The sequence below is a fragment of the Mus pahari genome, chromosome 1, assembly GCF_900095145.1.
Source record: "Mus pahari chromosome 1, PAHARI_EIJ_v1.1, whole genome shotgun sequence".
Lineage (NCBI taxonomy): Eukaryota > Metazoa > Chordata > Mammalia > Rodentia > Muridae > Mus > Mus pahari.
Window position 1 is genome coordinate 100,093,690 of NC_034590.1, and position 13,005 is coordinate 100,106,694.

The window sequence follows — 13,005 nt, forward strand, 5'->3', positions numbered from 1 at the left end:
CCCCCACCCCCTCCCTCCTCCACTATCTGACAGTCACCATTCTATTTTTGTTTCTATGACTTTATATATATTTTTTGTTCTTATTCCTTTTCACATTGTTTTGGTTTTTTGAGACAGAGTCAACTAGCTTAGGCTAGCCCCTGACTCACTGTGTAGCAGAGGATGACCTTAAATCCTTATTCCTCTTGCCTTCTTCCCCTCAGCCCCCAGCGCTGGGATTAGCCTGTGCTACTGGTTCAGTTTCTGCTGTGCTGGGGATGGATCTCAGGGCTCTGCACCTGCTAGGCAGACACTCTCCTTGTTAAGCTGTGTGCCCAGTGCCTTTTCTTGATTTTTTTTTCAGATGATGTGTTTCATCCTTATGTTTCAGTTTCAGAAACAGGGTCATAAGGATTTAATGAGCTTGCCTAAGATTACACATGGCTAGTAAATAGCCCAGCTAGGTTCAGAGCTTTACCCTGGGCTCCACTTGAAGTCCTTGCCTACTCTACCCAGTTCCCAGTGACTCTTCCCTTTGAATTCTATGCCTGTATATCAGGAGAAGCAATGGACCTGTGTATTTGGTGTGCTGGTACAGCAGCCACAGGTGGTGTGCTGACCTGGAGAGCTGGCCCACTCTGCAGTCTATAAATGACCTCAGGAGAAGCAATGGACCTGTGTATTTGGTGCATTTGGATGCCTGACCTGGAGGGCTGGCCCACTCTGCAATCTATGAATGACCCTGGCTCTGTGCTGCTTTGATCAGGAGCACCTATGTTGTTACTCACCTGACTGTGTAGCTCATAGCACATAGAAGGGTTTATTTCTTAGTCTTTTGAAAAACATGGCTACTCTCTCTTATCCTGAGAGTAAGTTCTTACCTGAGCTCGCCATGATACCCAGCCCTGAATTTACTAACCGGGAAGGCGTGGGGACAATAATAGCAGGGTTTTGAGAGATGGTTAAGTTGTATGTTTGAAGGCTTCCTGCCATCTGATGTCCTGCCTTCCGTTACCAAGGTATCCTGGGTGGCCAGAGCTGAGCCCGCAGGTCAGCCTCTGCCTCCCATTTTAGTACTCACTCCTGGGGTTGGTCCAACATGTGGGTACTGCCTATGGCCTGCCTCCCCCACTCACCCCCACCCCGTCATTTTTCAGCTAGGCCAGGAAGCTGTGCCTCAAGGGACTGTGGGTTTCTGATCACCCTGACTTTGGATTAGATAGGCACCTCAAGACCAAACAGTCCAAACCTTCATATTGTCGGGGGGAGGGGGGGGGAGGGGATGCCTGGGGCCCTGGGAGAACAAAGGCCTCCCCTGGTCCACTGCTCAGACTTCCTGGAGGGTGGCCCCCAGTTGATTCTTCTCTACTTCATGTCACTAAATTCTGCCTGAGACCACCAAACCCTGCGTGACCTGGGGGCTGAGATCTCAGATCTGGAGTTGGAGCAGATGAAATGTCCAGTGTGGGTTAGGGTGGCGAGATGCCTTAGCTCATTCTCTGTTAATGATACAGTAACGAACAGTTAATGACACAGACTGAATTACAAAGGAAAAAAAAAAAAGGTTTATTTTGATTAGTGGCTCCATTTGAGGTCAAAGGGATACATCTGGTGACAGCCTTCTCCTTGCCAAAGGAACAAACCAGTACAGAGCATCACATGACAGGAGACTGGGAGACCCAGCCAGACTGGCTTTTATAACAGATCCATTCTCAAGATAATCCATTAATCCATTAGGTGCATAAATGGATTAATCCACTCCTGAGGGCAGAGCTTTAATTAGCCCTTACAGGTGCCACCTGGTGCCACCTTTAACTATGTCTTGGCGGGGATTGCACTTCAGCTTGAGGTTACGAGATGAACCGTATTCCAGCCATCACCAGAGGCTGACCTTGCTTGCTCTTTGTGAAGACATGTCTGCACCGTGCCTAGCACATCCTGTGTTCTTGTCAACATTTGTCCCATCACTTGCTACCGTCTGTGCTGTGTCCATTCTTGATCCCCATGCTACTGGTGTCCACACAGTCTGGGAGAAGGAGAAGTGTGTATATCGGGGGAGGCACACCCTGTGGGGAGGAAGGAGGGAGTGTGGACCTGCTGCGGTTATGTTGATGGTACTTTCCTCTCTTGAATGCATCCCACTGGTCCGGCACCCTACTGGAGAGATGATCTCAGGACTGCCCCTAATGAGTCTGACTGTTGCCTGGGTGGCAGACAGGAGACTGAGCTTTGGGTAGACCTGCCCTAAGGCTGCACTGCTCTTTATTGCAGAGGAATGGTTCTGACTAAGGCCCTGCAGTCTTTGTCTCCCAAGAGGGGTTATGTCAGGCCTTTTATTTCTTCATCAGCAAAGACCCAGTACTGAAGCCCAGGAGTAGGAAAAATAAATTTGAGGCTTTAAAAAAAACAGTTGAGACCTTATAAGAAATGAAAAGCGCAGGTCAGAGTTGAAATGAGTAGAAGTTTTACTTGAATTGTGTGCCAAACACTGCATTATATCAGCCTTCACAGGCTATGGCTCCCTGGGGCTGTACAGCCTTCTTGGTTCATTCATTCATTCATTCATTCATTCCCATACACTTACTTCTGTGTCCTGGATTGAGGTAGTGAAGGGCAATGTTCCCTTTTTGGTTGCTGATGGTCCAAGTTCCCTCCTGGATCGGCTGTTTTGTTTCTTCCTGTCCCCTCAGAGGTCCCATGGCTTCCTGCACCCCTCCTGAGCTGTGCCAGTGCTCCAGTCTGGGCTGTGCTCTTTCCCAGGGAAGATTCCAGAAGACAGCCTGGGCACCTGAAGGACTTTAGGGTCAGCAGTGAGAGGTCCACACTCCCAAGACCTGGTCTCCTCTTCTATCTTCTATTAGGCAATATGGCTGTCCTTTTGTCAGGGGAATTACAGATCACATTTGGCAAAGCCCTGAAATACTGTACACATTTTTTTTCCTCTTAAAAGAGTATTTCCTTTTGTTTTAACCAAAAGCCAAGTCTTTGCCTTGCTGGACTTGCTTATCTGGGATTGGAAGTGTTTGTCTGTACTCTGCCTCAGAGTCATCCCACCAGCCACTTTCCCTCGAGCCCTGTGGGAGGCACCTTCATCCTGTTTCCTCCCTCTGGCCAGGCCTCCTGGCTGACTGTAAGATTTCTGGACTCCTGTGCCCTTGGCTTCAGCTTGATAGTGTTCTTTATCCTTGCAAAGGGAGCCTGAGAGTGTGGGATGCTCCCCACACAGGCGTGGCAAGTAGCTGTTCTTATGAATGAGGCTCTTATGTTTAGGTTAATCTGTTACCAAGTTCATATATATTAGAGTGTTAGCAACAGTAAAACAAGCATTCCTAGATCTTGGTCAAATACCTTAACCATCACAGCCTTGTGCCCTGTCTGACCTTAGGCAACTTGATCTTGCTGGTCTAGGAATCAACTCTGCTTGTGCCTGGTGCTCAGGAATGCCAGGCCATACTCAATCCACTCTCACCTACTAGATCCAGACAAAGAAAGCCCAGCCTGGCTTGCCCAGAGCCTACATTAGTGATTACCAGCAGAAGCAGAATAAGGGCCTGTCTGCTTTGTTCCCCAATGGACATATTTGATCAGGATTCTCAGGAACGCTCTGGGAAGGACACTCCCAGGGTAGACTCCAGGTGTCATGACGCCTTCCCTCTGCCTGCTGTGTATTGCTAGTCTATAGCTAGCCTACAGCTTGTGTATTGCTAGTCTATAGCTAGCCTACAACTTGTGTATTGCTAGTCTATAGCTAGCCTACAACTTGTGTATTGCTAGTCTATAGCTAGCCTACAACTTGTGTATTGCCTATAGCTTGTGTAGGAGAGTCACAATCAGAGAAGTTTCCATTCTGCTGAGCTCTGACATGTCTTCCAAAACTTCACACAACAGAGGTGAGCTGCACAGAGCTGGCAGCGGTGACTTCCGGGGTTCCCTACAGTGCAGTGTACAGTTTCTGGGGAGCCCAGCCTTGAGTTTATCAAGTTCTACACTAGCTAACATTGTGCCCCACACCCACGGTCCCAGCTAGTTAGAGGCCTTGGCATGATAATTGGACTAGTCTGGCTAACATGGTGAGACTAGCATTTAGAAAATAAAGTAGGTTTCTTAGCTTACATGGGGAAAAAGAAGAAGGACTACTTCCGAACCAGAGACCTGGCCGTGTGGAGCATGGTTGGTACAGTGCTTGCCTAGAACACACAAAACCCTCCGTTTAATCCCCAGTTGCAGAACCCTGGCTTCATAGCCCCTGCCTGTAGTCCCAACAGGCTGGAGGTGGAGGCAGGAGGACCAGGAGTTCTAGGTGAGGTCATCCTACTCCACGTGGGTAATTTAAGGCCAGCCTGGACTATGGGAGATTCTGTCTCAGAAGAAAAGGAAACAGTTTATAAAAGAAAAAAGTAGCGATGCCAATAACAACATCCCAAACTCCAGGGAACCCTAGTTTATGCTATTAGTCGGAATGATGTAAGCTTATTTAAGTTCACTAGACTTCCTTTAGAGATAAATAAATAAGTAAACAAATAAAGAATCTCAAATCCTTGTTAAAGATAAGTCACTAATGACGCAGGAAGTCCTAAGTTTATGTGTGAGGCTTGTAGTTAAAGCCAAGTCATTCAGTGATCAAATCACAGATGGCCCCTGATTGCTCCCTCTGTCCCGAAATCCTGGGTGGACACCTGGAAGCCCCCCTCCTCTGCAGTGGCGTGCATGCTGTCCAGCCTTATCTGGTTCCTAAATAGTTCCAGAGCTCTTACTGGGGCCCTCTCACTAGAGATTCGTCTCTTTGGTTATTCTCTGTAGCTGCATGACTGTCAGTTTTGAAATGTCCCGCCACTTGCCTGCGGATGGCTCTGTTGACACTCTTATCACCTCAAGACTATAGGTTCATGCCTTATCTCCTGACCTTCTGAGGCCTTTCGGAACCTAGCCTCAGCTGTCCACCTTAACCTCCCTGCTCTCCTCAGAGCCCATGCGGCCTGCCAGAGCCAGACCAAGCTCCTCGATGGTGCAGGGTGCCGCTGGAAGGCCTTGTTTAACTGTTGCTGCACACATTGATTGCCAGTTCAGAACAGCTGTGAGAACAGTGTACTGATATTTTCCCATGTAGGTTCTGCCAGTCACTCTATCTATAGATGTATCTCTGTTCCTATTCCTCTCTGAGTCATTCAAGATTAACTTGCACGAAGTCGCCCCTTCCCAAACCTAAAGCCCAAATCCTTGAGAGTTCCGGCATGCGTGTCCCTAGATAACAGCACCCTCTGGCATGACGCCAGTGCAACCATCCATCGGGGGAGCAGTCTTCAGTCCTCAGAATCCACTCAGCATCACCACCTCTAACCATGTCCCAGCAGGTCAAGGGTGCAGTGCTACACTGGACCCTGTGTCCCACCACCTACTCTCTTTCAGTCTAGAATCCTGCCTTGCCCTTTCCCAGTTTCCCATGACCTTGAAGAGCACAGATGTTTCGTGATGTGGAAAGCCTGTCATCCTGTGCCCGTCTGTGAGCAGACTAATCTACAGAAGCAAAACTGGGCCTTTGTAATGGTGGCAGGAGTACCTGGCAAAGCCAGAGCCTGCCAGACCTCTCCACTACAGAGTTATCACTTTTTATTTTGTGATCACATGGTATTTGGTAGAAGATGCTTAGCGATCAGATGGCCGCTTGCTTCTTTATGCCTCCATGCCCTTGCCTTAGCGTCCTCCCATGGCCCCTGCCTAGCTTGCACTCACCTCCTTTATGATGGGTCCTTAGTGGATGCATCTTTGTTTCCTCCTAAGCACCAGACACTGGAAGGCCTTCCTTTCTCCTTGTCATCATTTCAGTCCGTGTGGATACATCCATCATTACGTTAACTCCATGGATTGTGATTCATTACTTTCGCTATGTTCTTTTGTTACTTTTTTGTAGCATTTATCCTGTGTGTATGGGTGTTTTGCCTACGTGTATGACCATGCATATGTATATACAGTTCCCTCAGAGGCCCTTGGATCCCAAGAGACAAGAGTTACAACTCATTATGAGCTGCCATGTGGGTGCTAGGAATTGAACCTTGGTTCTCTGGAAGAACAACTAGTGCTTTTAACCACTGAGCCACTCTCCAGGTCCCATATATTCCTTTTTGAGGTCCAAATAACCCAAGGCTTGGCTAATGGCTGCCCCTTTGAGGTTACATCCTTTTGACAGAACCTTTCTCAAGAGGGAGCTGGGAAATAGGATGAATATGTGCTTCTGTCTACACTGGGACTCACATGCATGCACATGCATACACACCTCTCTGCCTCTATTCCAGCTTAACCGATAGTCTCTGACCTAGCCCTGTCTGTTTCTTTTTCATCCAGCCCAATCGCATTTTGTACACGCAGATCCTCTTCTCATGAGAGCCTGGCTTGTGCTGCCTTTGATCTTGCTGTTCCTGTTTCTTGGCCCTTCTCCCTGTGCTGACGACTTCCTCAGGACACCGGGCCTGGCTTTGCCGTTGTTGTCCTTGGCCAGCTTTCTCCACACCACCCTTCTCCTCTGAGGAAGAGAAGGAAGGCCAGTGGTTTTGTAACCACACAGAGAGGGAGAAAGGGAGGAAACTTCCTTGGTTGTGTGGCGCTGAGGATGGAGCCTCACACTAGTGGCCTTCCAGCCTGAGAAACTGTCGTTGGTTTGCAGGAATCTTTGCACACAGAGGGCTTGTCTCAGCTATTCCTAGAATATTCCTAGAACTTCACTTAGATCACTCTGGCCAACAGGAATCCTGTATTCCTGTGACAATGTGTTCCTCTGGTACCCCTTAATAGGGTCTGACTGTGTCTTCCGGAAGTCGTATGTTGAGACTCTGTTTTAGTTAGGGTTACTATCACTGATGAAACAGTACCATATATGAAAGCAACTTGGGAAGACAGGTTAATTGCTTTACATATCCTGAGTCATAGACCTTTGAGGAGAGCCATGACAGGAGGAACTCAAACGGGGAGGGGACCTGAAGGCAGGAGCTGATGCGGAGCCCAAGGAGGAGTTCTGCTTACTGGCCTGCTCCACAGGGTTTGTTCAGCCTGGTTAGATTGAGACCATCAGCCCAGGAACGGCCCCATTCACAATGGGCTGGGTTCTTTCACATCAATTATGGACTGTGAAAGTTCTCTACAGGCTTGCCTACTGCCCAGGCTTATGGAAGCATGGTTTTCAATCGAGACTCCCTCCTAGCCATGGCATTTGTATCAAGGTGACATAAAACGAGCCTGCACAGACCTGAAGGCTTAAGGGTGGTTGGTGGCATTAGGAGATGGGGACTTGGGGAGGCCGGTAGGCATAAGGGTGAACTTTTCGTGAATGGGATTAGTGTTATATGAAAGGAACCAGAGAGAGTTCCCTGCCCCCTTCCACCAGATGAATCGACACAAACTCTGAGCCTGGAGAAGGATTCCCATCAGACCCCAGACTCTGCCTCTAGAATGTTGAGAGAAACAGAGCTCTCCCACAGCAGTTACTGACTGTGAAAACACTCTACAGACCGGCAGTCTCTGGGCATGTTAGAGCCGCCTAACACTCTAAGATATCACACCTGAGACACTCTTCTTTGGATTTTGAATTTACCTTGCTCCGGATTAGCCTGTCAACCTGGAGCGTATGGTCCCATGTGATTCACTCCTGCCCACAGGGATCATGATGGGCCCGAATAGACTATGGAATGTGGAGCCCAAGATTGGCCCTCTCACACTAGAACACAGGTACCCTCCTCTTGGAAGCAGGGTCCTTGCCACCTCAGACTCTGTGTTGGCGCTTCCCAGTGCTTGTGGAAAAGCACTTGTTGATAAAAAGCTCCCCGCACATTCCGGCCACCACTTAACTTTTGCTGCCAAGGTTTGCAGGGCTGGCCCAGCAGCTGGTGATAGCAGCTGGTGGTTGAAATCTAACCAGAATGTACTCCCTGAAAAATATTTCAGCCATTCGAGACTCAGTGTTACCACTAGGAGAATTTAGGAAGCTTTCATAGCTTCAGGTGGTAGCTCTGGGAAGAAATGGTATTTTTTTTATTAGGAAAAAAGATCTTTGGAAACAGAATCTCTTTATATAGCCCTTACTCTCCTGGAACTTACTAAATAGACCAGGCCTTGGAACTCACAGAGATCTGCCGAAGGAATGTTTTAGATTTTTATTTTATTTTATGTGTATAAGTATTTTGCCTGCATGCATGTGCATATACCACATTGGTGCCTGGTGCCTACAGAGGTCAGAAGAGGGCATTGAATTCCCTGGAACTGGAATTACACATGGTTGCAGGCTACCCAGGTGGGTGCTGGGAACAAAATCAGGTCCTCTGCAAGAGCAGCCAGTGGCGCTCTTAACCACTGAGCCATCATCTCTCCAGTCCCTGAAGAACTATTTTATAAGAAGCTCTCTAACTGTCCAGAAATCAGCTTAGTTCCATCCAAAGCTGTCTGAAGCTTAACTGGATCACCAGGAAGCAAGCCAGGAAGGTCTCAGAGCTGGTGGTACACTGTGAATTTGATAGACGTGTGCCTGTACACATACACACATGCACAGATATTTAGCAACTGCCTATGGTTCAGCTTATTGTAGATGCACATATATGAACATTTCAAATCGTGATTTTTATTTTGTACAAGAGATTGTTAGACCATTACTGGAAGCTTGTTAATGCTTGTTGGGCACATTGTTCTCGGGTCTTTAGTCTGTAGCATATCAAAGCAGAGATGTGCACACACAGTAGGAAGAGGGAGGTGAGTTAGTAAGCAGGAATAAGGTATGTGACTAGATCGAGGAGCCCTGTGTGATGGCCCAGCCCAGGCCCTCACTCTCACAGATAGAAAAGCTAAAGTCCCAAGGAGTCACTTGGCAGAAATCCCAAGGTGGGGCTGCTCTGGGCTCCAACCCTCTTAACATCATTGACAGTTACTTTGTGAGTGTAATAGCATTTTTGCTCACTAACATCAGAGCTGAAGAGGATATTCGTGAAAATGTCATCCAGAAAGTATTTATGTTCAGAAAACTTAGGGAAGTGTCAGTAGTCCCTGAAAAATGTCATGTCACCATCTGTGTAGGTGGATGTCTGTTTTTGGAAACTTCTCTCTTGGTCCTTCATTTTCTTTGGTGATGCCTAATGAATGAATGTGGGTGTGTTTCTGCTTTAGAAAGAGGTGGGCGAGTCCTCAGAGAAGACAGCATGAACCCCAGAAGTGGTGTAGCTCTAATGGCACCCACGTCACAAAACCTTCAGTAACACAGGGAGCAAAGTTGTTCCCTGACACTTAAAAATATTTTATAAATATATTTTCTTGTTTATATTGCTTATACTAGTGGTATTCATTCAACATGGAACCAAAAAACAGGGCCAATGGGATGGCTTAGCCGTAGAAAGCAGGACCCACACTACAAGCTGCGTTCTCACCACCACATGTATGCACACATGCACATAAAATGAATAATAATATAATTAACATTTATTTTAAAGAATTAGAAAATATGGGGGTGGGGGAGGAACTCTCCAAGCAGGGAATGGGGGGCGCAAAATTTAGGATGGAAAGAAAGAAAGAAAGAAAAGAAAATAGATATCAAATTTGTGACCAAGATAAAACACTCACTCAACTTGAGAAAAGGAATTATACTGCTAGTGCCTTGGCATAGATTGTACCTTGCTTGCTGGCTCATTCAGACTTGTTACTTGCATTGCTGCACACAGACATGCAAAGCTCAATTATGAGGCCATAGTTGATTTTTTTTCAAAGTTTTCGGTTAATAACGGTAATATTTCCACCTAGATATGTAAACCTCTACCAGTATTCTTAAACCCTGGTAAATGAATTTGTTTTGTGGCTGTGCCTTCATCTGATAGACTGTTTGTGCTGTTGGGCATTTTGACTACTAGATGTCTTCAGACACTCCAAAAGAGGGCATCAGATCTCATTATGGAGGTTGTGAGCCACCACGTGGTTGCTGGGATTTGAACTCAGGACTTTCGGAGAGCAGTCAGTGCTCTTACCTGCTGAGCCATCTCTCCAGCCCCTTTATCATTTCTTAAAATTGCCACCTTGGAAAGACCATGGTATGTCAAAGGAGGCAGAGTATTTTATGATGCTCTCTGTGTGTGCTGCCAAAACTTCTGTGCTGTATTTCATCTCTAACAACTCCTCCTCCTCCTCCTCCTCCTCATCCTCATCCTCTCCTCCTCCCTTCTCCTTCTTCCTCCTCTTCTTCCTCTTCCTCCTCCTCTTCCTTCTTTTTAAATTTATTTTCCCCTTCCCTTTCTCCCTTTTGCTCCTGCCCCTGCTCACTCTGGCCCATAGGTTCTTTATTTGTTTCTTGTTAAGGATGGTTGTGAGCTACCATGTAGTTGCTGGGATTTGAACTCAGGACCTCTAAAAGAGCAGTTGGTGCTCTTAACCGCTGAGCCGTCTCACCAGCCCCTTCTCTAACTATTTAATATTTAGAAAGTTGATCATGTCCATAATTTAGGAGTCTCCAAGTTGTAATCTACCAAAGCTCCCTAGCATCCTGGCCATTCCTCCCCCTCCGTGCTGGCTCCCTTTTTTCTTCTCTTCTTCTCTGACCTCCCTGCCCCTTGTGGTAGCCATGGGGCACTAGCATCTGCCCAAGGGGAACTGGAATGGTGGGTGGGACCCATAGAGAATGGTAATGTGTGGGCACACATGGGCCTGTCCGCTGGTATTTAGAAGGTAGTTTTAGAAAATCCCCTGTGCCCACTCTTTGTCACTCATGTGTGAGCCAAGGGCCCAGGTTGGTGGCTGAACATTCAGAAGCCTCCGATTAATCCTTTGGCTTAAAGCCAAGCCCTTGTTTGTCCACCTGGTCTTGTGATCTGCCTCCTGTCCCTTTCTCCGCTCCACAGCCCCTCCTTTGTCTATGCTCCAATTACAGTGACCTTTCGCTGTCCTGCAGAACGTCAAGCTCCTTCCCGAGCATGGTTTTTTAATATAGCAATGGCTGCCCGCACCAGTGGCCATTTGCTGTTCTCTTCTTCCTCCTCCACCACCTTTGGTGCCCAGCCTGCTGTGGTGATGGAGAGGGTGGCTGTTGAGGTCAGGCTTGGGTTACTCAACCTGTCTGTGCCTTTGTTTCTAAGTGGTGATAAAAAAAAAAAAAAAAAAAAAAAAAAAAAAAAAAAAAAAAAAAAAAAAAAAAAAAAAAAAAAACAGCGCCCCAAAGGGGTTGCTTGACTCCTGTCTGTGGCGGCATCTATAAATGCTAACCTCCTCCTACAGGTTTCTGTCTTACTTGTCGGTAGCCAGGGATAGACCCACCCCCACCCCCCGGACCAGCACCATCTATGGCCCATCTGTAAGAAGCACAGACATCTCCTTCCTTCTACAGAAAGAGTGTGAGCCCTGTCCAGAGCCAGATGTTAAGATACACTTGCACCTTCTGGGAACTTTCTGAGTTACTTGACTTTTTTTTTTTTCCTCCATTGTTTCCCCTCTGTAGCATCCCTGGAACTGATGATGTCATCCAGCCAGCTGCTCCTGCTGACCTGGGACACCCACCCTTAGCTGACTCTTCCCACCATGGTGATACTGTCAGCTCAGTGTCTACACATCTGACAGTCCAGAGGTACAGTAGAAGCACGGCTGGGTCTGGCTGAGCCCAGGCCCCGTGGGTGTTCCTCCTCATCCCTCGTCCCATACACCCTCTCACTTTGAAGTGTCTGTATTCCTGCTCTAAGCACAGCAGGTGTGTGCCAGGGCTTAGCCTCTTCCTGTGGCATTGGTTATACTCTGATAGGACACTGGAAACCCACCAGGGAAAGTGCATGTGCTGTTTTGGGACAGGTACCTGGTGGCTGCCTGGGACACTAGCGGGGCCAGCTTCTTGTTTTCTTTTGTCTTTGGGTGATGATCAGAGGACAGAGGAGTCAGCAGAGCATGGGAAGGGGAGCCAGGCTCCTCAGCTCTCAGGAACCAGCCCTCAGCCCAGCCTTCTGTCTTATTGTCTCCTGCAATCCCTTCTTCCTTGCCCTTCGTACCCCAGGCTTTTGCCACTCCGTACTTGGCCTACAATCAGCCTCACTTCCCTTTTGCCTGAGGCATTTACATTTAGACCAGACTTGAGACTTGGTAAACACACACGCACACACACACACACACACACACACACAGGCACACAGGTACACACCTCTTTATATAAGTAATTACATAGTGTACATTCATACTAATACAGGGGGTCTCTTCAGTAGTTATGTTTCTTGTTGCTTTAACAAAAAAAAAAAAAAAAAAAGCAATTCCCAGGGCAGAGGACTTATTTTGGCTCACAGTTTGCGGGTACAGTCCATCATTTTGGCTCACAGTTTGCGGGGTACAGTCCATTGCATCAGGGAAGGTATAGCAATGGGACTGTAGAACAGCTGGTAACTTGGTGCCCATAGGGGAAACAGAAATAGAAGACTACAGAATCCAGCAGGGGGTGTGACCTGCCCTTCTGAGGTCCCCTCTCTATCCAGGGACCATCCTTTTAAAAACAGCTTGTCCCAGACCTCTTTTTGCCTAGGACACAGGCTGTGTGTGCCATCTCGTGATGATCTGTAGATCCTCTCAAGAGCCATGGATGATGGAGTAATATTCCAACTGCATCTCACAGGGGTACAGACCAAGGCTGCAAAATGTCAACAGGCTCAGGCCCTATGGCAGCCATGCTGAGACAGGTCTATTGTGCTGCCTAGCCATGCTCCTGACCCCATTCCTGGCAGATGTCACTTACAACATCAACTATGAGTGAGTGACCACAGGATGCAGGAAGGGGCGGAAGTAAGCATGGATGCTCTTGGTGCTGATGACTTGGCCAGTTTCCTGACTTTATCTCTCAGAGGAAGGACAGCTGGGACCTGGGCACGGAGCAGTCAGGAGGCGGGAGCCAAAGAACAGGGAAACATTCAAATAAAGAGAAGCCAGAGGAGCGTGAACATTTGTGCAGGAGGAAAGCATTGCTAGGCTGGCGGGAAAGAGGCGGTTTGGCCGGGCGGTGGTGGTGCACACCTTTAATTCCAGCACTTGGGAGGCAGAGGCAGG

At 47.8% G+C, this 13,005-nt stretch overlaps 1 protein-coding gene across 1 annotated transcript in view; it reads left to right on the forward strand.

Annotated features, from left to right (window-relative positions):
• Window positions 1-13,005, forward strand: part of Tacc2 (transforming acidic coiled-coil containing protein 2) — a 208,097-nt gene that overhangs the window by 91,641 nt on the left and 103,451 nt on the right. Inside the window, exon 6 of the mRNA XM_029535953.1 lies at window positions 11,429-11,554. Within this exon, the coding sequence (XP_029391813.1) occupies window positions 11,429-11,554 (126 nt within the window). The remainder of the gene's footprint in view (window positions 1-11,428; window positions 11,555-13,005) is intronic.